Source organism: Mesocricetus auratus, unplaced genomic scaffold (genome assembly GCF_017639785.1).
Source record: "Mesocricetus auratus isolate SY011 unplaced genomic scaffold, BCM_Maur_2.0 Super-Scaffold_100022, whole genome shotgun sequence".
NCBI lineage: Eukaryota > Metazoa > Chordata > Mammalia > Rodentia > Cricetidae > Mesocricetus > Mesocricetus auratus.
Window position 1 is genome coordinate 6953659 of NW_024429203.1, and position 25128 is coordinate 6978786.

Consider the following 25128-nt stretch of genomic DNA (forward strand, 5'->3'; position numbering starts at 1 on the left):
TACCCTTCCTTCATGTGTGAGTCATACCTTCCCAAAAGAGAAGCTGGGAGATGAAGTTGGGTTCTAGAGACCCACTGCTTTCCCCTCTTGTTTTACAAGCATCTGGATATGTACTAAGGAGAAATTGGTAATAAAACGTGAATAGTTGGCTTTCATCCCTAGGTTAGCAGCATGCTGTCAGGTTCTGTAAGACTCAGTCTTCTGAGTAATCGCTGCATTCCTGCCCTTTAATTCTGTTACTATAGATGAACAGGTGCGCATGCGGGACATCACCTTTCTTCCCGTTCCTTCTCAGCTCTCCTCACCATAGCAGCCCAATGGATTCCTGTGCAGCCTCTTGGTAGAGCTGCAGTCTGAGACAATCTCCTTCCCTCACACACTCCTATTTATCACAGCAAACATAAGCTAAATCTGACTCTGAACCTCACTCCTGCTATGTCCAGAAAAGTCGGTGTCCTTATCTAGAAGCCAGGAGTAATAAGACCTCTGTGGGGTTATTTTACAAAACACTGGCTGTATAGAGCTCCCATCAAAGTTATAAAATAACTTATTATTGTGGTAGAGTTTAGATGAAATAATTCAGATTATGGTGGCCCACATCCGGCCTGGGTTACATGGTACTAGATCAGTCTGGGCCACATTGCAAGGTCCTGTCCCAAAAATCCAAAAGTAAACTAATTAATAAATAATAAATTAATAGCTCATGTGGAACATAGCAGAGTTCCTGGCACAACCATAAGTGCCTTGTTAGACTGATTTTCAGCACCAAATGGTAGAGATTTACTGTTCCCAAGCCCTGGTGCTGCGGCTATACCTGTATGCTGCAGTTCTCTTATTTCTCTAGAGACAAAGTGAAGCTCCTGGGCTTCCTGCCCTCGCCTACAGAGGATGCCCTTCCAAGGCCCTGGATTCCATCTACCAATACACACTCTGTGTTGCAAAAGATGCCTTAGCTATAATTATGACTACTTTCCTTCCACTCTGCCTTTTCCCTGTTGTACTTCTCTTTACACAGGTGGTGTTAGAATAGCCACAGGCACTTTTCCCAGTTAAGGGGAGCTGATTTGGGAGGTTGCAAATTTTTAAAAAATTAAAAATTCTTATGTTGAAAAAATATATTCAAAATACAAGTGGTTGTCCCAAATTTTTCTGCAAAACATTAATTTTAAAATTTGTGAGTAAAGAATAAAAACATTTCTTGGACATCCTTAGTCTCAAAAAGTGGTTCCCTGATTATTTATAGAAGAAATTAGACCACTTATGCCTGGGAGACATCTTCGTGCCTGAACCAAAAACCACTGAACAGTAAGACATTCTAGTGGAAATTCCAGCAGGCTTTGGAGTAAAGGAGCTGCCACCATAACTCACTGAGTTTACACTAATAGACAGCTGGTTCAATAAATAAACACCTTAAATGGAGGAAGCTGGGTACATGGCACATGTGTATAATCCAACTCTCAGGAGACTGAGGCGGGAGGACTCTGAGTTCCAGGCTGAGCTAGCAAGACCATGTCTTAACAGAAACAAATGACAGAGGAGCCCAAGACACAGGCAGGCGCGTGACTAAACCAACCTCTATGCTGTATGGTGTGTCTATACCTGGGAATTTTAGTTCGTTTGTCTTTTCCATGACAGCTCAGTGAAACACAGGTTTCACATTCTGAGGTTGTTGTGTTACATAGTTTTTGGGTGAAGAACATTCTTTTCTTTCTTTCTTTCTTTGTTTTTGTTTTTTTTTTTTTTTTGTATATCAGCAAAATGTAGGGGCAGCAAAGTTCAACACCCAAAGATACAGTGAGCATGGCAGTTAAACCAGAGCATTGTGGGACTAAGTTCTGGCCACTCTGGTCTGTCTCCTAGATGTATTCATATTCACTTCAGCTCTTTAGTTGAAGTCTTTAGTCTGGAAGTGTGAATTATTGCTTATGTTAGAGGCATACACTGGACAACGTATCTTGGAATCTGCCTTGTTGCAGACCGAGCTAGACAAGATCAATTTTCATTTGTCCATACAGGTTTCTTGCGCTGGGCTTCTGTGCAAGAAGCTGTTTTATAAAAATCTCGTTACTTACTAATGGGGCAGATAATCAGGAGGCCTGGGCTCTGCCTGGTCCACACTGTTGTCCCAGTTTGCTGCTTCACCGTTTTCTGTTGTTTCTACCCACGGGCAAATCCCTGCCTGTCTACTCACTTAGACATGCAGGATGCTGGATTTTAGAGTGGAGAGATGCTGTAAGGCGGGGAAGGCCTTTCAGTCTTCTGTGGGTAATCTGCTCACGGGCTGCAGAGTGCTGAGATCAGCGCAGCTGCCCACTGCACGTCAGGACAGGTGTGCCTGGCTGTCAGCATCCCCACTGAGCACTAGCGCTCAATGACTGTTCGCTGGGAGGCAGCTGCGGCCCACAGAAGTGAGCAACGAGCTTTAGATGAAATGACTACCAAGAGGCAGAACTGGGTCTGAAGCTCCAGCTTCATGAACGAACTTGACAGGCGCTCTGTTTATGTGCTGTACATCACTACCTCTGAAGACCTTACCATTCATCCTCAAACAGTGGTTCTCAACCAGGCAGGAGGCAAGACAACTAGTGAACCTCAGTCCAGTGAAGAGTACAAGAGAATGCATCTAAGGAATCCAATATCCATTTGCCACCATTTGCCAGATAAAATTAACTGCCGCAGGGCTCATGTTGAACTATTTAGTATTTTCCATTTGTACTTTCTATACTTTCCAGTTTATGCTTTTTGTTTGTTTGTTTGCTTCTCTGTGTAGCCTTGGCTGTCCTGGAACTCACTCAACAGATCAGGCTGGGCCTTGAATTCACAAAGATCCGCCTGCCTCTGCCTCCCAAATGTTGTGATTAAAGGCAAGTGCCACCACCACCTGGCCAGTTTATGCCTTGTAATAAAGGCAAAAAATCAGGGACTAGAGAGATGGCTCAGCAGTTAAGAGAACTGGCTTCCCTTCCACAGGACCCAGGTTCAATTTCCAACAGATGCAATGTCTTCTTCAGGCTTCCAAGGGCACTGTATGCATGTGGTCTACAAAGCAAGTTCCAGGACAACCAGGGATACACAGAGAAACCCTGTCTCGGAAAACAAAAACAAAAACACAAAAAAGCCATCGGAGGGGCCTATTGCCATATCTTCTTAGTGCTCACCCCTCATCAAGGAAACTTCTCTTTGCAACAGATGGAGGCCACTACAAAACAAACAACCATAATCCAGAGTTGTGGAGCCCAGGCCGGATGGATACAGTTACAAAGCATCCTTGTATCTAAGGCTTAGGGAACATTTCAGAAGAGGAGACAGAGACTGGCAGAGCCAGAGGACCAGGGAGTTTGCTGTGAGACTGTGTCTTCTAGAAAGAAAACACCCTGTCTCAAAAAAAAAAAAATCAACAGAAAACAAGAATGCCAACCCAACCAATTACCTTATGTCTTTTTGATTCTTGGTAAATAAAAGTAGGAACTCTTGAAATATTAGATCTATTAGTAAAAGATGCTTAAATGGTGGGGTGCGCTAAAAAAAAAAAAACCAACACTTTGGCTCTGACTATGAGCTCCTCCTACGATTCATAGTAGGCCTTCCAATGACGTCTACCTGGCTCCAGGCCACATCTAAACTTTTGGTAGAAGGATTTTCTTTTGGAAGTTTTTGAAACTCTCAAATGCAATTATAAAGACTAAATATATCCTAGTTCAGTTAACCAGGTAATAACTTTTTTGCTATATGCCTGGAAAGTCACTTCTTTGGATCTAACATTCAAAATTAAAAGTCATTATCTAATAACAAAGAGAGAGAACCACACATGTTTTGGTGGTAGTGTAAGAGAAGAAGTGTGATCCTAATTACTTTCAAATTACTTAGATTTAAACCAGCATTATTTCCCTGAGATCAGAATGTGAATCACATGAACATCTAGAAACAATCTAGAATGTTCAACACCCACAATGCAGTGCTCCTCTATCACCCAGCAAGTGTGTGTATATGAATAGGGTACAGTGGGTGGCATCTGTTCTGTTAAGCCAGCATTCACATTGTACAAGCAAGAATCTCGGATTTCAGCCGGAAGCTCCAGGTCACCTTTGTCTCTGACCTCTGAACATCTCACCCACAGCTGTCACTGCAACGACGGCCACCTCGGATGATTGCAACTCCCCCATCTATGTTGCCTTGTCTTGGATGACAGATGGCCAGAGATTGCAATCACAGGACTAGGCATATGACTAAAGCGACAGAGTCCCAAACTTGAAGCAGCGTTATCTGCTCTCTCTCCCCAGGGACATCACACCATCCTGGAAGGGTATAAAATAGAGCAGAATACATTTGAATGACAGATGCATTACTTCCCTAACAAACATAAAAGAAACACGTAGCTCTTCTGTTAATCCAAAGAGGAAACAAGTAAAACAGAGCTTTCCAGAAATGCAGTGCACCCCAAGAGTGAGATCTTCCCAGACTAGGCGTTGGCTGCACCGCTGGACTCACAGTGGGGACAGTAAAAGGACAAACAGAAATAGCTTGGGCTAAACTGGAAAGCAGGATGGGGGCACTAAGAGCACACATTCATATATATATATATATATATTTTTTTTTTTTTTTTTGGTTTTTCGAGACAGGGTTTCTCTGTGGCTTTGGAGGCTGTCCTGGAACTAGCTCTTGTAGACCAGGCTGGCCTCGAACTCACAGAGATCTGCCTGCCTCTGCCTCCCAAGTGCTGGGATTAAAGGTGTGCGCCACCAACGCCCGGCCCACACACTCATATTTTAACATCTCAGGCTTCACTGTCTCCTTAAATCAAAGGGAACAAAGGGAAGTAGAACCTGACTGTTTAAATTATTCCAGGGATCCTGCAAGGGACAACAGTCACCCGAGAGGGTGGCAGCTGCCACTGGATGGAACCTTGCTCAAAAAGGAAAAAAAAAAAAAGCACCCTTGAGTTAGGCCTAGCTGTCATAGATTAGCCATGTTTCTTATAAGCACAGAAACAAACCACTACATATAAAAGTCACAATAAACAAAAAATAATAGATTTACATGCCTAAGACTTTAGATATTTGGAATGTCAGATATGGAAAATAAGTTGGACGTGCATGGTGTTTGTTTGTTGATTGAGACGGATCTCAATCTATAGCCAAAACTGGACTCATACTCAAGTTCCTGCCATGAGAGTGCCCTGGGTGCCAGAACTGATCACAGACACATATCACTATGCCTAACGTTCTCCAAAAATTGAAAACTTAAGCAAAAAGTCCCAAGAAAAAACAAGTATAATTAATTTTAGGTATAAACAAAATAACCATTGGGAAAAGCCCTCCAGGATGGTTAATGACGATGAGATAAGGCTGGGAGCAGAAGTAGCTAGTTGCAGAACCCAGAATAGCTTACACAGGCAAGAATATAAAAATATGGGAGAAAAATTAACAGTCGTGGAGGACACGGTAACTGATTACACTCCATCAGAGCCCCGAAATGAAAGAATAAGAAAATAAAAGATGACTACTTAAATGAACACTTAAAAATCCATAGAAAAAATTCATAACTACACAAACTATAAACTTTAAATAGAAAACTAAAAAAAAATTCACCTTAGTGACACACTGCAGTAACATTTCAAAATGCCCCCCAAAAGAAAGGCAAAGGGGGGAGGGAACGCCCTTTAATGTAGCTAGGGAAAAGAAAGATAAGCAATAAAGAGGAGACAACAGATACAACTTTAGATGTCTTAACCAGAGGACACAGAGAATACACACAACGCCCCCTCTCCCTCCCTCCACCCTCCCAAGACAAAAGGACTGATAACCTAAAATAAAGTATCCGGTAAATAAGTATTTCAAGAACAACACTAAAATCGGTATAGTTTCAGACACAGGAAGCCCTGGCAGCAGTTTTCCCTACCTGGGGTCAGGGGCAGTCTGGAACAACAAATGAAAATCCCAAAAGCAACAGTTCTGAGTTAGAAACTGTGCCACTGAGTGCTGAGCTGAGGTCTCAAGCCATCCTACCTAGGACATGAATCGCCCCTGTCCTTCATGTCTACACCGTATATATGACTGAATGCTGTTAGCTTCAGGAGCATCTGGCTACTGGATCAACTATCACAATCTCACACTGTATCCACGGAACCCTTATTTTACTTAATGGTCCCAAACGCCAACACTAGTAATTCAGACATGGCATGGAGCAGCTAGACAGTGCTACTCTTGAGTGAAAAGTTTAAAATTCTTGACTTGATAAGCAAAGAAAATGAAGTCATTGGAAGTTGCTAAGATATGGTAAGAATGAATATTCTATTACATTGTGAAGGAAAAAGAAATTCATTGTATTTCACTGTCCTCAAACTGCATACGTCACAGCCTCAGTACACAGTAGGTACTTAGTTATGAGGGGAAAGGCATCGAGTTCAATACTGTGTACCAGAAACATCACAGGACACACAGGGTTCTATTCTATCCAGTTTTAGGAATTCACTGGGTGTCTGGAACAGACTCCCTGTAGCTAAGAGGGAGGGACTAGAATATAAACAGAACCGAGTCTAGAACCAGGGTACCTATACCACAGAATGTTACTAAAACTTTTAGTAAGAGCCAGGCAGTGGTGGTGCATGCCTTTAATCCCAGCATTTGGGAGGCAGAGGCCTATCTCTGTGAGTTCCAGAACAGGCTCCAAAGCTGCAGAGAAACCTTGTCAAAAAAAAAAACAAACAAAAAATCTATTAATAAGACTTTCTAGATCAGTGGTTCTCAATCTCCTTAATGCTGCAACCCTTTAGTACAGTTCCTCATGCTCTGATGACCCCCAACCACAACATTATTGTCATTGCTACTCCATAACTGCAGTGTTGCTACTGTTATGAATCATAACCTAAATATCTGAGTTTTCTGATGGTCTTATGCAACCCCTGTGAAAGGGTCATTCCAACCCAAAGGGGTCACGACCCACAAGTTGAGAATCACTGTTGTAGGTGCTCTTTCCACCCCAAACTTCCTGACTTCATTTGTATACTCCTGCTTCCACCTGACAAATGAATTTCTACACTTCACGTCCGAAAGCCACATCTCTTAATCTGGTGTTTAAATGCTTTACAACTATTGTTAATGGACTCTGAGGGACAGAAAAACTTTATAAGTCCCACTACCCAGCAACTATTAGTCCTCTAGAAGGTGAGGCCTCACAAGCTCTTCCCGCTCTGTGACAGAATGCTGACAAGTCCAATCTTGTGCAGGTGGTCACAGCTCTTGAGAGCTTACGGTGCAATGGCTCCTTGGAGCACCTGCATTCTTTCTTTCTGACTCCCCTTGTGCACTAGGCCCTGAGCCTTACAGAGAGCCTCACATATGGCACGACCCTTTTATTTATTGTGACCTTGGGCCAGGCCTCAGACTCCACATCTACAAATTCAGTACCTGCAACTAAAAAGGTCTGCTGAAACCAGTTAAAATAGCTCAAGCTCGTGTCCTCCTAAAGTTCATGTTGAAGCCTTAACCTCTAGTAACATGGTATTAGGTCCATGCTTTAAAAAGTAACTAGGCAATGGTGGCATGCGCCTTTGATCCCAGTGCTCGGGAGGCAGAAGCAGTCAGATCTCTCTGAGTTTGAGGCCAGCTTGGTTTACAAAGCAAGTTCCAGGACAGCCTGAACTGTTACCCAGAGAAACCCTGTTTCAGAAATTAAAAAATAAATAGGCTTAGATGAGGTCACAAGGGTAGGATCCCATCACTGGAGAGTAGTCACTCTAAGAAAAGGCATCAAAGCCTCCCCACCATGTCATCTACAAGCCAGGAAGAAGGCCTCACTAGGCACTGGGCCTGCCTGCTAGCCTTGATCTCAAACATCCGAGATTCCACAACAGTAAGACACAAATGTCCAAGGTTTAAGGCACTCTATTTGTGATATTATGTCATAATGATCTGAACTCACTGTGGTATGTCATCTGGTATAACCTATATAATGAATGCCTGGCAAATGCCATTCAACAGCTGTCATTATAATAACCCACAGTCTCAGCAGACACTATATACACTCTCAAGCACATCCCTGTATACACCATTTCCTTTGCTTGCATCTCTTTCAGCATCTCCAGTCACCTAAATCTGAACTTAAAGTAAATCAAAATATCCCTAAGAACGCCAAGTGTGGTGTCACATTCCTATAACTCCAGTACACCAAAGGCTGAGGCAGAAGAATCAGTCAGTAAAGTCATGAGGCCCTGACTGGATTTCCCAGAGCCCACATAAAGGGCCAGGCAGGGCAGCAGCGAGCTGCAACCCCCAGTGCTGGAGCAGCAGTGCCAAGAAGCCCCTGGGGCTTGTCCACCCTGCCTAGCAGAATCTGACAAGGTCCAGGTTCAGTGAGACACTGTATCTCAAAAAATAAGATAGAAAGCAATTAAGAGTCACCTGACATCAACCTCTGGCATTATGGGAGTGCATGTGCACGTACACACACTCATACACACAGGAACGTGTGCACACACACACACACGTGCCACATACACACGCACTCATGCACGCGCGCGCGGCGGCGCGCGCACACAGACACACACACACAAGTTCCAGGCAAGCTTGAGCTACACAAGCCCTGCCTCAAAGAAAAAAAAAAAAAAAACCCCAGTAGAAATGCCAAAGAAAGAGAAACAGCTGTCTGAGGACTTGATACATACTCCGTGGGCTTCAAGACAGCTGCACCTCAATCTAAAAACAGAGATGTCCACACAGGGCAGGCAGAAATAATGGGACACACCGGCAGACAACTGTCTGCTTCCCATGAAGTCAACCTGCCCTCGTTATTCTCATCGCCCGAGAGAATCGGCGACTGGCACAGTCAGAGTGCATCAGCAAGCTAAGCAATGACCCGGGTTCTTTTGTTTGTTCCTAATGAATGGGGGCAGGGCAGGTACTCTGGGCAGCTTTCACACTGCCTTAACCATTTGCTGATGCCACAGCTGTTCTCCTACCCAAACGAACGGCCATTAATCTCTCAAATATGTCACAAAGACTACATATGCGAACAACTGAACTTCAAGGACATTCCTCCTTCATCCAATTTGGCCGTCGTGAGGAAATTAGAAAAAGGCACAGATTACATGTGTTTAAACAAATTGCGTTTTCCCTTTACTAATGTCAAATCTAAAATTCCAGAACTGGAGCTGTGAGAAATCAAAACAAACACAACTTTTTTATAATTATGAAAAAAAAAAAAAGCTCAGAAAAGTAAAGCAGAAGAATCAGACGGAAAAGAACAAGAGCAGTGAACTGCTATCCCCGAGCTCCGTGACTTAGAAACACAACCCATCCGTGTTTTGTACATTTTTCCCTGGTGTTCTACGTAACTGTAATCACAAATTGTAGTAGTCGCAGCCTGTGTCCTTTAAAGTGCATAAGCATTTCTCTGCATTTTTCCTCTTAACTTTGCAGCTACAGAGTAGATGACAGAAAATACCATTTCCTTCCACAACAACTACTAGAGTAGAAACTGAGGCTTTCCTTACATTCCTGCAGCCACTGAACTAAAATAAGACATCCCAAAAAAGGCCTAGACACACAGAGTGGTTAAAAATGTTAACAGGCTTTGAAGTGACAAAGACAGACAGGCAAGACTTACTAGACACTTGTCTGTTCTGGGTCAGTTTCTTCTTTAACATCGTGGATAACATGCATTGTACTCACACCCAGTACCCAAAGCCCAGGGTGAGTGGTCCTACAGACATGCTGGCTCTGCCGGGGCTGGGCTCTCATTCATTGTGTACCCCTACCGTGGAGAATAGTACCTGACACAACACAGCCATTTTTAAATGTCTGAATAAGATGCATGCTTATTCAGAGACAAGAAAGATTACTGTGAGCTGAAGTTATCAGACACAACAAACAATATGACTGGTAGGATTTGATCTTAACAATAATTGTAGGAACAAAGTGAACCAACTAAGTACTGGGATACTCTACAAAAGAAAGGCATAAAGAGGCTGGAAAGAGAGCTCAGCAGTTAACACTTGCTACTCTTGCAAAGGATCCAGGTTCTAATCCCAGCACTCACACAGACTGACTCACAACCACCTGTTAATTCCAATTCTGGGGGATCTGACACCCTCTTCTGACCTCTCTGGGCATCTACATACATGCCATGCACATACAGACAAACAGGCACACATTCACACAAATAAAGGTATGGTTAGGTCCACTGGTTTTCCATGGGTTCGATTTCCAGTACCAATCTGCCAGGTCACACAAGCATCTGTAATTCTGGTCTCAGGAAATCTGATGCCTTCTTCTGGCCTCCTTGGACACTGCACACACATCATGCACAGATAAATGTGCAGCCAAAACTCCTATACATATGTGTGATGGTTTGAAAAATAATAGTCCCCAGGGCTCATATATTTGAACACTTTGTTTCCAGTTGGTCAAACTGTTTGGGAAGGATCAGAAGTGTAGCCTGGCTAGCGGAAGTGTTATCACTGGGGTGGGCTTTGAGATTTCAAAAGCCCATGTCATCCCCAATTAGTTCTCTACTTCTTCTCTCTCTTTTTCCCTCCCTCCTTCTTATGGACTAAAATTATGTTCTCAGTTACTGTGAGTTCCAAGTTAAACACTTCTTTTTATAAGTTCCCTTGGCCACAGTGTTTTGTCACAGCAACTGAAAAGTAACTAAGACAACATAAAATAAAACATTTATTTGAAAAATAAACTTTTAAAAGAAAAAAGACATAAGGGAAGAAGCTTACACAGCCTTAATCTTCCCTATGGCTTGAGAAGCAGCACAACCCTACAGTCATGCTAGGCACAGTAACTACTGCGACATGCAATACAGAGCACATAATAAATACTATTCAGAGGCAAGAAAGCCCACACAGCCCCAACATGAAAAACCACTGCTTCCCAGAGCATGAGAAACAGGGCTGATTCTCAGGACGATGTCTGTGCACCATGGCAAGCAGCGAAGGGGCAGTTAATTAGTGCTTTAGCCCCATACAGTGGATAGTGTCCTTGCTAGCCTGAGTGTAAAAGAATGTGCTTACCAACTTAGCTTCCGGATCTCTTCATCCCCCAGTGGAGGTATTTGCATATAGTGCTAGAATTCGGAGGGCACGTGCAAGGATTTAAAATTTGCACTCAGCCCTAATGTCATCACACCCAGAACTAATTGGAAACACACCTTAAAAGACAATCTGTCATCACTAGGATGTCCTCAGCTGACTGTACATTCTAACTCCACTCACACAGATTTTCTTTTCTTTCTCCCCACTTGTGCTCTGAAAGAATTCAAAGGATTTACGGAGAAGGAATTTGTGAATATCGCATCTCTAACAGCTGCTCCTTGGGCGTGCCATGTCTGTGGTGTCTTCTATTACAATACATAACCATCTCAGAAAACAAGCCTGAGCATCTGCTACCTTTCAGGAAACTGACTTAAAGCTATCCCTCACCTTCCACAGAGCCTAGGAGCCGGACCGCTGTGATTCTGAGTTTACAACTGCAGTTACTTAATGGCTAAGATCTCTAACAGCTACACATCCGGTCTCCTCAGCCTGCAGCATGGCCATAAACAAATAACTTGGAGATGAGCAGCTGATCCAAGTAGTTCATGTTTTGGGGCCAGGTGTCCTTTGTTTTTCATAAAGCACACCTGCAACTCTGACAATGATTCAAACAATCAGGTAATCAAAAGGAATTAAAACATCATAAAGGGTGTTAGGAATTTAGCTCAGTGGCAAGGTCCTGTCCTCAGCTCTGAGGAAGGAAAAAAAACCCAAAATAAAACATAAAGAAGTTGCGGCTATAGCTGTAGCAACGGGCTTGCCTGGCATGTTCAAGGCCCTGAGCTCAACTCCCATCAATCAATCATCAATCAATCAATCAATCAATGTAGGCCATTCTAAAACATGTTTCAGGATCCCAAATAAATAGAAGAATTGGGATATTTGATTAGAAAATTCTACATTTCACCTTACAAACTGTCTTCAAGGCCTTAAACTGTTACTCTAGTTCTAAATGAAGGCCTCTCTCTGGTACATCAAAAGTTGTGGAAAATGAGCCAGGTTTGGCACAGGCCTTCAATCCCAGCACTGGGGAGGCAGACACAGGTTAATCTCTGTGAGTTCAAGGCCAGCCTGGTCTACAGAGTGAGTTCCAAAAGAGCCAGGGCTACAGAGAAACCCTGTGTCGGTGGAAAAACAAAACAAACAAACAAACAAAAAACGCAACAATAAAATTCTGGAAAGTTACTGAATTGCTACATAATCACTCGAAAGGGAGATGAGGCCTAACATTTGTCAAGCTGAGCCACAGCAGTCCTAAATTCCACAAAGGAATACTATATATACAAACAGCACGGTTCAGATACTTGATAATTTTACGAAACTCATCTGTTATAAGATTTCCGCTGTCAAATAGAAAAAAAAAAAGTAACCAAAGACTGGATTACCACAGACTAGAGACTTCCAAGTGTAAGATGCTTGAGGCACCACCTCAGGCACCCCTCACCTCTGCAAGCTGGTGAGTCTTCATACACAAAACAAAAAAACAATAACGTACTCTTAAGTTACCAAAATTAAATGAATGAATTCACATTAAGTTGTCGTAATAGAGCCCAGCAAAGAAAGGGTAATTACATGAAATGTTCACTGCCGTGTTGGAAACTTTTTTTTTTTTACATCTATGAAACAGAGCCTCACTTTGTAGCCCTGGCATACCTTAATTTGCCCTGTAGCCTAGGCTGAACTTGAACTGGCAGTGATCGTCCTGCCTCTGCCCCTTAAGTGCTTGATTAAAGAATGTGCTATCACATTCAGTTAGTCACCCCAGGGTGACTTGAAACTTACTGTGTATCCCAGCATAGCTTTAAACTCACAGTGATCCTCCTGCCTCAGCCTCCACCGTGCCCCGATTACAAGCGTTGAGCCACAGCTGACAGGAGCTAGCATTTTTTAAGTGAAAACAGTACATGGTGGTGGCAACTGAATAGCGTAAGCCTAAAAATTAAACAGGTAGTTTTCGCCTGTGAAGATGGCATGTTTTTGGAGATGTATTTTCTTTTTACTCCCAAGGGAAGAAGGGATGTGCATGCATGAGGGCAAGTGCCTGCAGAGCTCAAAGGAGTGTGTCAGATGCCCAGGGCTGGAGTCTCGTGCTGTTTGAGCCACCCGACCTGGGTGCTATGAACAGAACTTGGGTCCTCTGCCAGAATACACCTTTGTAATTACCGAGCCATCTCTCAGGCCCAGGAGTGCAGCTTTAAGATATATGGAAGCTAAAAGCCACATACTGGGAAACCCTCACTTTAAACAGAAAGCTACAGCTTTCAAAACGGACTAATGCCATCCTAGTGCCTCATCTTTACCATCAATCCCAGCTTAACAAACTTCTATTGTCCTTCTTACAAGAATAGCAGGCCCTCCTGAAGGGCAAAACCAGTAACTTAAGAGTATATGGAGCCCTTAGCGTTTTCTGCTTTTACTAACAAATCACCAAGTAGAAATTCATGCCTGAAGTCAGCTGCCAAATGCATCTCCAACAAAAACTGCAGACTTTCATGTGAACAAATCTCTTCAACAATAGGGAGCTGTTCTAGTCTGTGAATAGAACAGTGTCAGTGTGACTAACACAGGGGGAGCTGTACATTCCTGACACTCCTGTCTCCTGGCTAGCCTCTGGCCATCTGTATCTCCCAACTGTGTTTGGTTTTGAAATAACTTTCAGGCAAAGTATATGGTCACCAGTATACGCCTGTCCTTATCACGGAGGCCTGCTTCCTTCACTCCTGGACCAGGTGCCCTCTTTCTACTGCCACCACCCCGAGTACCCCACTAGCATAAGCACCAAACACAAATATGCTTTGTTTTCGAAAGTCTGTCCACCCCCCCCACTCCCCACAGTGCCAGTGCCTTGATGTATTAATTTGTATTTTTTGGAAAGCATCATGGGCAGCAACAAACCCAGAAAACAAATGATCCAAAGGTTGAAGAGTGGTCCGGGTTGGGTTACCTGTGAGTAAGGAGTGGCGCTTTGGGCAACCTTAAGTTTGGCTTTACTTACTCGTTCGGCAGGCAAGCTTAAAAAAAAAAAAAAAAAGAAAGAAAGAAAGAAAGAAAGAAAGAAAAGAAAAGGGGGCTATTTAAAAAGCCTCTGAAAATGGGTTCACAAACCTACTTCACAGAACTGTTTTAAGGGCTCAGATAGTAGCTTCAAAGTACAGCGTGGTGTTTACAGAAAGTAAACTTACAGTGCTTCTGCTCAACTGGTCAGGGAAATACGGTCTCCCAGGAATTCCAGTGGGAAGAAAACGAGCAAAACTTTCAAGTTTAGCAGTGTGTCGGGATCAAAACGGCCCAGATGCTATTTGGGGGTAAGGGTCTCCTCCACCACGCTGCAACAAAGGTGCTCATCCCTGTGCAGATCCATCTCTGCGCAAGGATGGCCGGCCTTGCCCAGTTCGGCTTCTTTGTGACCCCAGCAGCTCCCGAGAGGACAGGCCTCTGGAGCTCCGCCTGGCTGGAGCTTCCCAATCCGCTCGTGGTCCACGACTTCTGAGCACCACGCTGCCGAATGGGGTGTTTTCTCCAGTTAAGTTTCCGAGCCCGGGAAGCAGCTGCCTCGATCCTGCTAGAATCTAGAGGGCCGCGTCCCCGTCCAGGACCAGCCGCATTCACGCGGGTCAGCCCGAGACCCGACCCGACAGCCCGCTGAGCCGCGCCCGCCACGCACCCGCAGAGGCCACCCCTCAACGCCTCGGCCGGACCGGGAATCCCGGGCACCGAGACCGCTATTCCACGGCGGCCCGGGCCGCTCAGTTCCCATCGCCACGGATCCCACTTCCTAGTGTCACAGACGCATCAACTCACCCCTGAAGAGCAACAGCAGAAAGAAGTCAGGCAGCCGCGCGCAGAGCCGAAGTCGCAGACGCCGGCTCAGCGCCATGTCGAGGGGTATCTGAGGGGCTCAGGCTGGCAGCGCCGAACCGGCCTTCTGCGCATGCGCCTAGACTGCTTGGACCCTGCGACCCGCCTCCAGTTACCATAGCGACCACACGGCCCCCGCCAGGCCGGCACCATGGTGACCGGAGAAGCTCAAGTCTGGTCGCTATGGATACAATGATGCTCAAAGCTTGCCGGTGGTATCTTGGTCAATGAACTTGGCGGGAGGAGGGTTAAAAGGCGAATCTAGGAGGGGAGCGGGGTGGATTTATAAAACTGTAGATTATTGCTACAGATCTAAGAAGGATTACTCCCCTAAAATTTAGGAAACGATGGAGCTGGAGAAATGGCTCAGCGATTAAGAGCACTTGTTCCTGGAGAAGCCCTGGGCTCCATTCCCAGCACCCACATGGTGGCGCATAACCATCTGCAACTCAAGTTCTAAGAGATCTGACATGGTCTTCTGACCTCTAAGGGCACTAAACATGTATGTGGTGCACACACATATATGCAGGCAGACACACTAAACAATTATATATATATATATATTAGTTATATATAACACATAATAAATACATATATATTAGTTAATGAGTGTTAGTTTACAAATAAAAATGTGTAGAACCAGGCAAGGCTCCCAGTGGTGAGAATAGGATACCAACCCAGCCACAAAACCTTCAATTCTCACCTGTCCTGAGTACAAAATGCTCTGGGTAATAGTGGCTCAGAGTTTGTGGAAATGGCCGACTAATGACTGGCCCAACTTGAGGCCCAAGCCATGAGAGGAAGCCCATTCCCGTCACTTCCAGGATGACCAGGATCCAGAAACTTGATGGCTCAGAGACCTGGGGTAGAACCAAACACACAGCTAACAACAACAACAGCAAATGATATGATTCCTAATGATATTCTGCTGTGCTCATAGATTTGTGCCAAGCTCAGTAGTCATCAGAGAATCAGAGCTGATGGGAATAGATGCAGAGACCCAAACCCACACATGAGGCAGAGAGAGCTCTAGAAACCCTGCAGGAGATGGGGAGGAAAGATCGTAGGAACCAAAAGGCTCAAGGACACCGGGAGAACGCGGCCCACAGAATCAACTAAGGAGGATCTCAGGGCTCACAGAGACTGAAGTGACAATCACGGAGCCTGCACGGGTCTGTGCTAGGTCCTCTGCATACACACTGTTTTGTGGGACTCCTAACTGAGGGAGTAGAGATGTCTCTGACTCTTTTGCCTGCTCTTGGGACCCTTTTCCTCCTACTGGGTTGCCTCTTCCAGTCTTGATCTGAGAGTTTGTTCCTAGGCTTATTGCATCTTGTTATGCTGTGTTCAGTTGCTATCCCTGGGAGGTCTGCTCTTCTCTGAAGGGAAAAGGAGGAGCAGAGGGTCTGGGGGAGAAGGAAATTAAAGGGGTGAGAGGAGAGGAGGGAGGGAAGGCTATGGTAGGGTATGAGAGAAGAATAAATAAAAAGAAAAAAGATGTTGCCAAGTAATTTTTCAAACAGTAGTGTTTCCATGCCTGTAAAGCCCCTGACTCCATAAGTTATGAAAGAAGAAGGTGCTGAAATCCACACAGAACATTAGGTAGCATACTCAGTACATAAAAACAATAAGTTGCTGTAGAAGTATAATAGTTTATCCTACACAATAGAAGGGTAGTTCTTGGTGCTGGCACTGAATCTTTTTTTTTTTTTTTTTTGGACAGAGTCTTGTTTATGTGGCTCCAGCTGTCCTAGAACTTGCTGTATAAATTAAGCTGATCTTGAACTCATATAAATCCAGCTGCTCTGCCTCCCAGTGTTAGGATTAAAGGTATGTACCACCATGCCTGGGTTTTTCTAATTGTTTTATTTGTTTATTCATTTGTTGGTTTTTCGAGGCAGGTTTTCTCTGTCTAGTCCTGACTGTCGTGGAACTCTGTAGACCACACTGGCTTCGAACTCACTGAGATCCACCTGCTGGGACTAAAGGTCTGTGCCACCACCACCCCACTATTTTTATTATTTTTAATTATATGTAAATGTGTACGTCTGCATGTGGGTCTGTACAAGTAAGTGCGTGTGCTCAGAGAGCACAGAGGTTCAGAGTTACAAATGGTCTGCAATGTGTGGAGTGGGTGCTGGGAAAAGAACCTGGGTCCGTTGGAAGAGCAGCAAGTGTTCTGAGCATCTCTCCAGCCCTCCTTTTCACTTTAAAAATGGTGGTTGTTGTTGTGTGTATGTGAGTACGGCCGTGCCATGGTAGATGCTTGTGGAGATCAGAGGACAACTTTGTGGACCCTCCTTCGCGTGGGTTCCAAGGATCAAACTCAGACTGCCAGGCTTTAGAAGTGACTGCCTTTACCCACTGAGCCATTTTACCAGCCTTGCTCGGAATTCTGAATAGTGGGAAATAGTAAGGGCAGGGAAGGAAAATGCAGCAAGATCTTATAAGCAGATGATGAGAAGGATAAAAAGGAACTGGACATCAGGCCTAAAGAGACTAGAGAATCTGAAGTGTCGCTTTGTATCTCTTAAGACAAGGGAAAAATTCTTAAGAAAAGCTTGCACAGCGTTTAATATAGAAAGAACATTCCTAAGGTTCCAGAAACAACATAGTTAACATGGAATTCTAAGCCTGTTAATAAAATGTGCCAGAAATTCCCAACAACCAATATTATTATTCAGTGGGTACCATAAGGATATTTCAAGGAATTTGAAAGAGAAATGTCATTGTCAAGCATGCCTCAGCTTCCATCCTTATATGATCTTCAGCATACATTTTATAAATGCTCAAACTTCTATAAATATGAATTGATTACTCCCCTACAACCCCCCAAAAAACTAATCTCAAATTAGAAATAAAAATTTAAAATCAAGCTGGGTGTTGGTGGCACACACCTTTAATCCCAACACTCGGGAGGCAGAGGCAGGAGAATCTCTGTGAGTTCCAGGCCAGCCTGTTCTACAGAGTGAGTGCCAGGACAGCCTCCAAAGCAATACAGAGAAACCCTGTCTAGAAAAACCCAAAACAAAAATTTAAAGTCACCTAGTATGATTTTACTTGTCTTTTCCTTCTGTTCATTTCAGCTTACCATTTGTCTAAGTGATAAGTGAATGTGTGTAAAAAGTATTTTTGCAATGGTGGCCTCTCTCCCTCATTAAACACAAAACAAAGTAGAGTTTTATGGGATTTTCCTTAAGCCTAATTTTTTTTTTGTTTTTTGTTTTTTTCCTACTCTCTTTTTTCCTCTGGTCACATGCTCAGTCATAGTTACCTAACTGAAGAAACCATTCTGATTGCTCGGGGAATGTGAGATGGTGTCTGAGTGTGGGCAGAGCACCATTATTTAGAAGCCAATGCCTCCTTTCTACTGCCGAATTCCTGTGTTTGCATTATGGCGTGGTTCTTTCCATTAAATGCCCTTCTGTCTTAGAGTTTCTTTTGGAATTCAGGCAGAGATCACAAAGATAGGCATCATGATATTCATAAAGGGCAGAGGTTCCTGGGAGAGGGGGTGGCAGGTGCTCCATTGTATACTATTGACTTCCCTCCGCCATGGCGTTTCCACGTCATGAATGGTGGCTAAAACATGCCCTTGGAAAGGAAATGCAGCTGGAGATGCTGCCAGGTAGGGTAACACATTTGTCTGTGATGTAGTCTGTTCTCTCTGGAGAAACTGAACTCAGCATGGAAAGAAATCAATGAAGTCAGAAGTACTGTTCTGGATGCATTTGGTAAATAGAGCTGGGAATCTGTGCCTTCACCACAGCGTAACCCATCGGAGTGTGTTGATTCTACTGTATGACATATTAGGGAGAGATGCGTCTTTTATTTTATTTTGTTTTTTTTTTGTTTTAGACAGGGTTTTTCCATGTAGCCTTGGCTGTCCTGAAACTCCCTCTGTAGACCAGGCTGGCCTCAAACTCAGAGATCTGCCTGCCTCTGCCCCCAGAGTGCTGGGATTAAAAGTGTGCACCACCACCACTGGCTGAGAGATGCATTTTCCTTCCTTCCTTCCTTCCTTCCTTCCTTCCTTCCTTCCTTCTTTTTAAAAGCATAATTCTGTATTGATTCTTTGGGAATTGCACATTATGTACACCAATGTCACTCACCTCTCGTTTCTGGCAAACCATCATCACTGAACCTTCTCTCAGTGATCCTGCTGCTGCCCTGAATCATGGAAATCCTGCAGTGCATTCTGCAGGATCAGTCCCTTCATGCACTCCAGCAAGCAGGTCATAGCTGGGGTAGATGGGCTAACCCAAGGTTGAGGATGTGGGTCTGGGTGGTAGCTGAGCTGGTTGGTCCAGGCCATTGGGACTGTTCCCCACAGGTGAGGGGCGGAGCCAGTCTCCCACAGCTGTGGTAAGGGCTGGGGTCCTAAGGCCTAGCAGTGGTGACTCATGCCTGAACTGATAGCCTGAGATTATAAAACACCTGAAACAAAGATGGAGCTCAACACGTATTTACATCTCAAACTTCCTCCCTTCCTCGCTGTCATACTTCTGATTGGGAAAATGGCTTCAATGTTCTGCAAGGTGAATAAAACACCCTCATTCTGCAGAAAAGTCAGAGGGAATGAAGACCAACGGCCAACTCTACATGGACAGTTAGTTGCTGTTTATTATATTCTTCCTATGATAATTTGGGAAAATGACTCAAGGCCTGAAAATTCTATGTAGACCAGGTTGGCCTCAAATTCACAATGATCTGCCTGCATCTACCACCCAAGCACTGCAATTAATGCCATATGTCACAATACCACCAGATAGCACTCTTTAAAAAAAAAATTACACCGAGTGGGACCTGGGAAGAAGAGAGGGGGTGAAGAGGAAGAGAGTTGGTCATGGGGGAACAGGAAGTTGAGGGGGTGGGGGTAGAATAGGGGGAAGAGGGAATCATAGGATCGAATACAGATCAGGCACCAGAGTGACCTCGAGTGATCTAAAGGGATAACACCAATTGACAAGCTAAGCAATAGTGGAGAGACCACCTCGAATGCCCATTCCTGATAATGAACTTGATGTCTATAACCATCCGGGAGCCTTCATCCTGTGACTGAGGGAAGCAGAGGCAAACACACAATTAATCACTGAACTGAACCCAAGGAACCCAGTGACAGAGAGAGAGGAGTGATGAGCAAATTGGCAAAGAATGGGCTGGCAAAACCAGCAGAGACAGCTGATCTGAACAGGGGAGAGCTCTTGGACCCCAGACCGACAGTGGGGAGGCCAGCATGGGACTGATCTGGACCCCCCAAATGTGAGTGTCAGCGAGAAGGCCTGGGCAACCTATGGGGCCCTGAGCTGTGGATCAGTGTCTATCCCTGGTATACAAACAGTCTTCGTGTGCCTATAGCACAAAGAGGGATGCTCTCTCAGCCTGGACTCTTAGGGGAGTGCCTGGACCCTACCCAGAGTAAAATGACAGACTCTAGATATCCCCTATGTGGAAGGATTTGGCAATAGGGTGGGAGGGAGCGGGGGAAGGGGAGTGCGGGAGGAGGGGAGAGAGAGGGAACTGGGATTGACATGTAAAACAAGCTATTTAAAATTAAAATAAAAAATGATATAAAAATCACACCATCTGCTGGACTATGGTGGCACACACCTTCAATGCCAGCACTTGGGAGGCAGAGGCAGGGGGATCTCTGTAAGTTTGAGGCCAGCCAGGTCTACAGAGTAAATTCCAGACCAGCCAGGACTGCACAGAGAAACCCTGTCTCTAAACACACACACACACACACACACACACACACACACACACACACACAAAATAACCCACCACAATTATAATTTTATTTTCTTCTCTATGTCATTAAATCCCTAAATAATCTCCTGAAGTCAGCCTTCCCATCGTGAGAGAAGGGGAATTCTTTTCTTTATGGGAGTCTCCACCCCAAAGCATTTCACTGCACAGCTTTTAGAAGCTTGGTCATATGTTGCTATGTTTCTCAGCCCTTTCAACTCCCTCTTACTTTACAATATTTTCTACTATATTTACCTACATTTTATCCCCAACTCTCCTTCTCTCATCTTTGTCTTCAATACTTTGTTTTACTTGCTTAGGAATGTCCCTCTCCCACCCATCTAATTCCTTCTACTCCAAAAAAAAAAAAAAAAAAAAAAGAAGTGCTACAGTTCACTTGCTTTGCCTGTGATTCAGTTGAAAAAGGTCACACTATTGGCGATTTTTAAGTGACTTCCTGTGGTGAAGCCTTCAGCAGCAGCTATTAATAAAACTTTCATAAGTGAGCTCAGTAAGTGGCTCAGTTGCTAGAGCGCTTGCCTGGTGTGCAAGAGGCTCTGAGTTCGATCCCAAGCACAGCATAAACCAGGCTTGGTAACACAGGAGGATCAGAAGTTCAGATTATCCTCAACTATATAGCCAGTTCACTGCCAGCCTAGGTTACATGAAACTCCACCTAAAAATTTTAAAACAAGAATAAACACAACCATCTCATGGGATCCCAAGTGTTGGTGCTTGTGTGTATGTGTCTTCATGTTCTAATATTATGTGTGTCAAGGGTTAACGACAGTCCCTCACTTATGCTACACCAGGGGTTAAAGTATCTAGGGCTCTTTACTCCCCATTATACATTCAAACACAATACCATTAGGACTGCTGAGAAGCCTACGGACAGCCTGTGCTACTTTGGAACAAAGCCAGGAGCAGCAACTGCTCCTGATGGGAAGGATAGACCCATCTCCTGTTGCAGTGTCCCTAACCTGTGGCATTTTATGCTATAGTTGTATGCCTCCAGTGTACTGCAAATGCTTTGTTTACATATTGGAGATATTTTTATCCCAGCCCTCCAATTAGAGGTAATTTTCATTTCACACAAATTGCACCACAGAGTGTTTACTTCCTCAAGACACCAGGGAGAAACCAGAAGCCATCAAGTCATTGTCACTCTTCCTCTGCTGAAGGCATCTCATTCCCTTAGTAGAGACTCTGCTAGGCCCAATCTGGTATTTCCGGCCTTTGCAATGAGTAAATTCTTCCAGAGAGTGCTGGTCTGTACTGCCAGACCTTTCCAGGGATAGATAGGGAAATGACTCTGTAGCTGCCATTGCAGAGACCCTGGATATCATGGTCTAGGAATGGAAACAGTGGGTATTTGATTCTGTTTCCTCGGTCACCTATGTGAGAGAAGTCTCAGGAAGTTCCCATTATTCAGACCCACGGTTCTTTCCAGGTGTTAGTGGCACACGCCTTTAATCCCAGCACTCGGGAGGCAGAGGCAGGTGGATCTCTGTGAGTTCCAGGCCAGCCTGGTCTACAGAGTGTGTTCCAAGACAGGATCCAAAGCTACATAGAGAAACCCTATCTTGGAAAAACCAAAACAAATAAACAAACAGACCCACAGGTCTTAAGACAATGCTAATACGCTGTAGTTTCTCTCTAATTGCATGGCACACTAGTCCATGAATTTAGGATTGGGAGGATGACTGTCTGAATGTAGTCAGGTAGTCAAAGTACATCAGGTACATGGAGGTGATGTAGCATGTTAAACCGCACAGTGAGAATCTACCACATCACTCCAGGAATAAGGAAAGGTCTCTTTAAGAGTGCATATCCAGTTCTGACTAGTGTCCAAAGAGAAACCAACCTCGAAATTTCAGCAGTTTATATCTGTCTTAGGCTTTTTAATGGTCTGCATATGTTGTCATCTTTCAATTGCTTTCAGGTCTATGTCCCAAGTTTACACTTTCAGCAATTTGATTGAAGCAGACTAAGTCTGGCTGTTTGGATAAGTAGAAGACTAATCGGCAAAGATATTGTCATAATTATTTTCTAAGTAAATCAGTGTTGATCTCTCCCTGTAGTTGTTGCTCAGGGTCACCCTGACCACCTGGCAGAATTATGCAATCCTGATAATCCAGGGGGACTTGGTGGCAGCAGTGATCCCTTGCCCTGCCCACAGAGACGTGTTCTTCAATATGGCAAGTTGTAAGCAGGATTGTCTCCTTTTGTCCTGGATGGGGACAAGGGTCTAATTGGTGGCAATCTTAGTGAATAAATCCTTTGTGTGTGGGGGGGGGGGTGAGGATGTTGAGACAGTTTGTTCTACAAAGAAAGTTACAGGATAACCAGGGCTGTTACACAGAGAAACCCTGTCTTAGAAAAAAAAATTAGTATTATCCACAGCCAAGCACTGGGCTAAGCTCCTGGAATTCAGCTGAAGAGATGGAGGAGGGATCATATGAACAAGGGGGGGAGGGGGTCAAGAACTCGATGGGGAAAACCACAGAGACAGCTGACTTGAGCTGGTAGGAGCTCACAGACTCTGGACTGACAGCTGGGGAACCTGCATGGGACCAAACTAGGCAGTGAATAAATCTTAATAGAAATGTTTTCTCAGCAAGCCTAAACTTCAATTAAGCTCAAGGTACAAAATTCCCTTATAACAACCTGGTTAGTAGGTTACTTGCCTCTATGTCATATTGGAGACAATGCTCTTTTCTAGCTAAATTTTACTTTTCATGACTTAATATTTTCTAAGCAAGTAAATCCATTATCACATCAAATTGTTACTCCCAGTTTCTCCTGCATCTGTGATAAGAGGCAGCTTGAAACCTTCTAATACTAATATGTTGGCCAACAATCCTTGAACTTCTTATTGCTGCTGCCTAGTTAAAAATGAATCAGAAGTCTGGAGAGATGGCTCAGCTATTAAAGGCTAGGCATACAACCAAAACAGACAAAAATTAATGAGAAAAACAGCTCGAGACCCTGGAATGGCCACAAAGCTAAAGGATAAACAGATGACAGTATATACAATTAGATGTGCCTTCCTCACACAAAAGGTAAACTCAGGATAATATCAATTTGGCTGGCTATCTCCTATTTCAAACACCCATCCTGTGTTTTGGGCCCCACCAACCAGCCTTTAACTAACTTAACTAATGTTAAGCTAACATTAATAGAATACATTTCTATTTCCTCTGGTTAGCCTAAGGGAGCAGGGTGCAGTTTGCGACCCAAGGCACTAGAGTACAATCAGAACCCTGGAAGCACCAGAGATACTCAGCAAAGACCCTGCGAAGGACAGAGAACTTGAACCACTATCTGTAAGAGCACCTCTGTCTCACCACCCTTGATGGTCACCCTTGGGGAGACCTTTGAGCCCATTCACTCTTTTCAGGCCACACTTTGTCACATCTAGAAAATCAACGATCATGCTTATGAGCTTCACAGCTTCAGTATTGTGCCTTCTCTTTCCCTCTGTTCCCTTGAGTCTTCTTACACGGAGGACTTAACCTTTCTCAAAACTCCTGAGGCTATCACAAAACAATGGCTGTGTAATAGTTCCTGTCTGCACTTCCCTTCCCTTTGGCATGGTCATTTTCGAACTCAATCATGTCCTGTGGATCCACTTCAGGTATGTCCTCATGACTAAACCACTAGAATTTCCTAGTTCCATTGTGCTCTTCAATCCAATTTAAGTGGCCTTCTTCTGTTTTTCCAGATATAACACATACACCTCTAATTTATACTAGACGGTATTGGATTTTGCTGCATATTTCATCTGTAGACGTTGTAGACTTTGGGTCTAATTGTTTTTAACTTTTGTGTTAAAATATGTGTTTGAGATCATAATCCTTTTTTTAGAACAGCTCTAAATACATCCATAGCCATAATATATTGTTTTTTTTAGTGATGTGGTCCCAAGTATTTTATGATTTCATTTGTGATCACTACTTTTTTTTTAAGGTTTTTCAAAATAAGCTTTCTCTGTGTAACAATCCTGGCTGTCCTGGAACTCAATCTGTAGACCAGGCTGGCCTAGAACTCACTGACATCAGCCTGCCCCAGCCTCCCAAGTGCTGGGACTAAAGGCGTGTGTCACCACTGTCCAACGATCACTACTTTATTTTAAGATTTAATTTTATTTTACATGTTTGGTGTGGAGCCCCACAGAAGAGGCTCCATTACATCTTGACTTAAGGTAGGAGAGTTCAAGCCTATTATTGCTCCATCAAGGTTAAACAACAGGATATTTGGCCTAAGGTGTGGTTTCTATGTGTCTTACCTAAACAAAAGGATATTTGTTTTAGGGTGTGGTTACTTGATGTTTTGAGTATTAAGGAGATAATTTTGTTTGTTCCTATCACGCTAAGGAAGTCTTTTGCACCCCACCCCCCACTTTTGATTAGGGTATATAAGAACTTTGAGTAATAAATTTGGGACTGATCACAGTATTCACTGGATGCCCTCCCAAATCTATC

The 25128-nt window shown here is 44.0% G+C and overlaps 1 protein-coding gene across 1 annotated transcript in view; it reads right to left on the reverse strand.

Moving 5' to 3' along the window:
• Jam3 (junctional adhesion molecule 3) overlaps positions 1-14988 on the reverse strand; it is a 62638-nt gene extending 47650 nt beyond the window's left edge. The window contains exon 1 of the mRNA XM_005078493.4: positions 14840-14988. Within this exon, the coding sequence (XP_005078550.1) occupies positions 14840-14915 (76 nt within the window). The 5' untranslated portion in view covers positions 14916-14988. The remainder of the gene's footprint in view (positions 1-14839) is intronic.
• Between the last annotated feature and the right edge of the window lie 10140 nt (positions 14989-25128).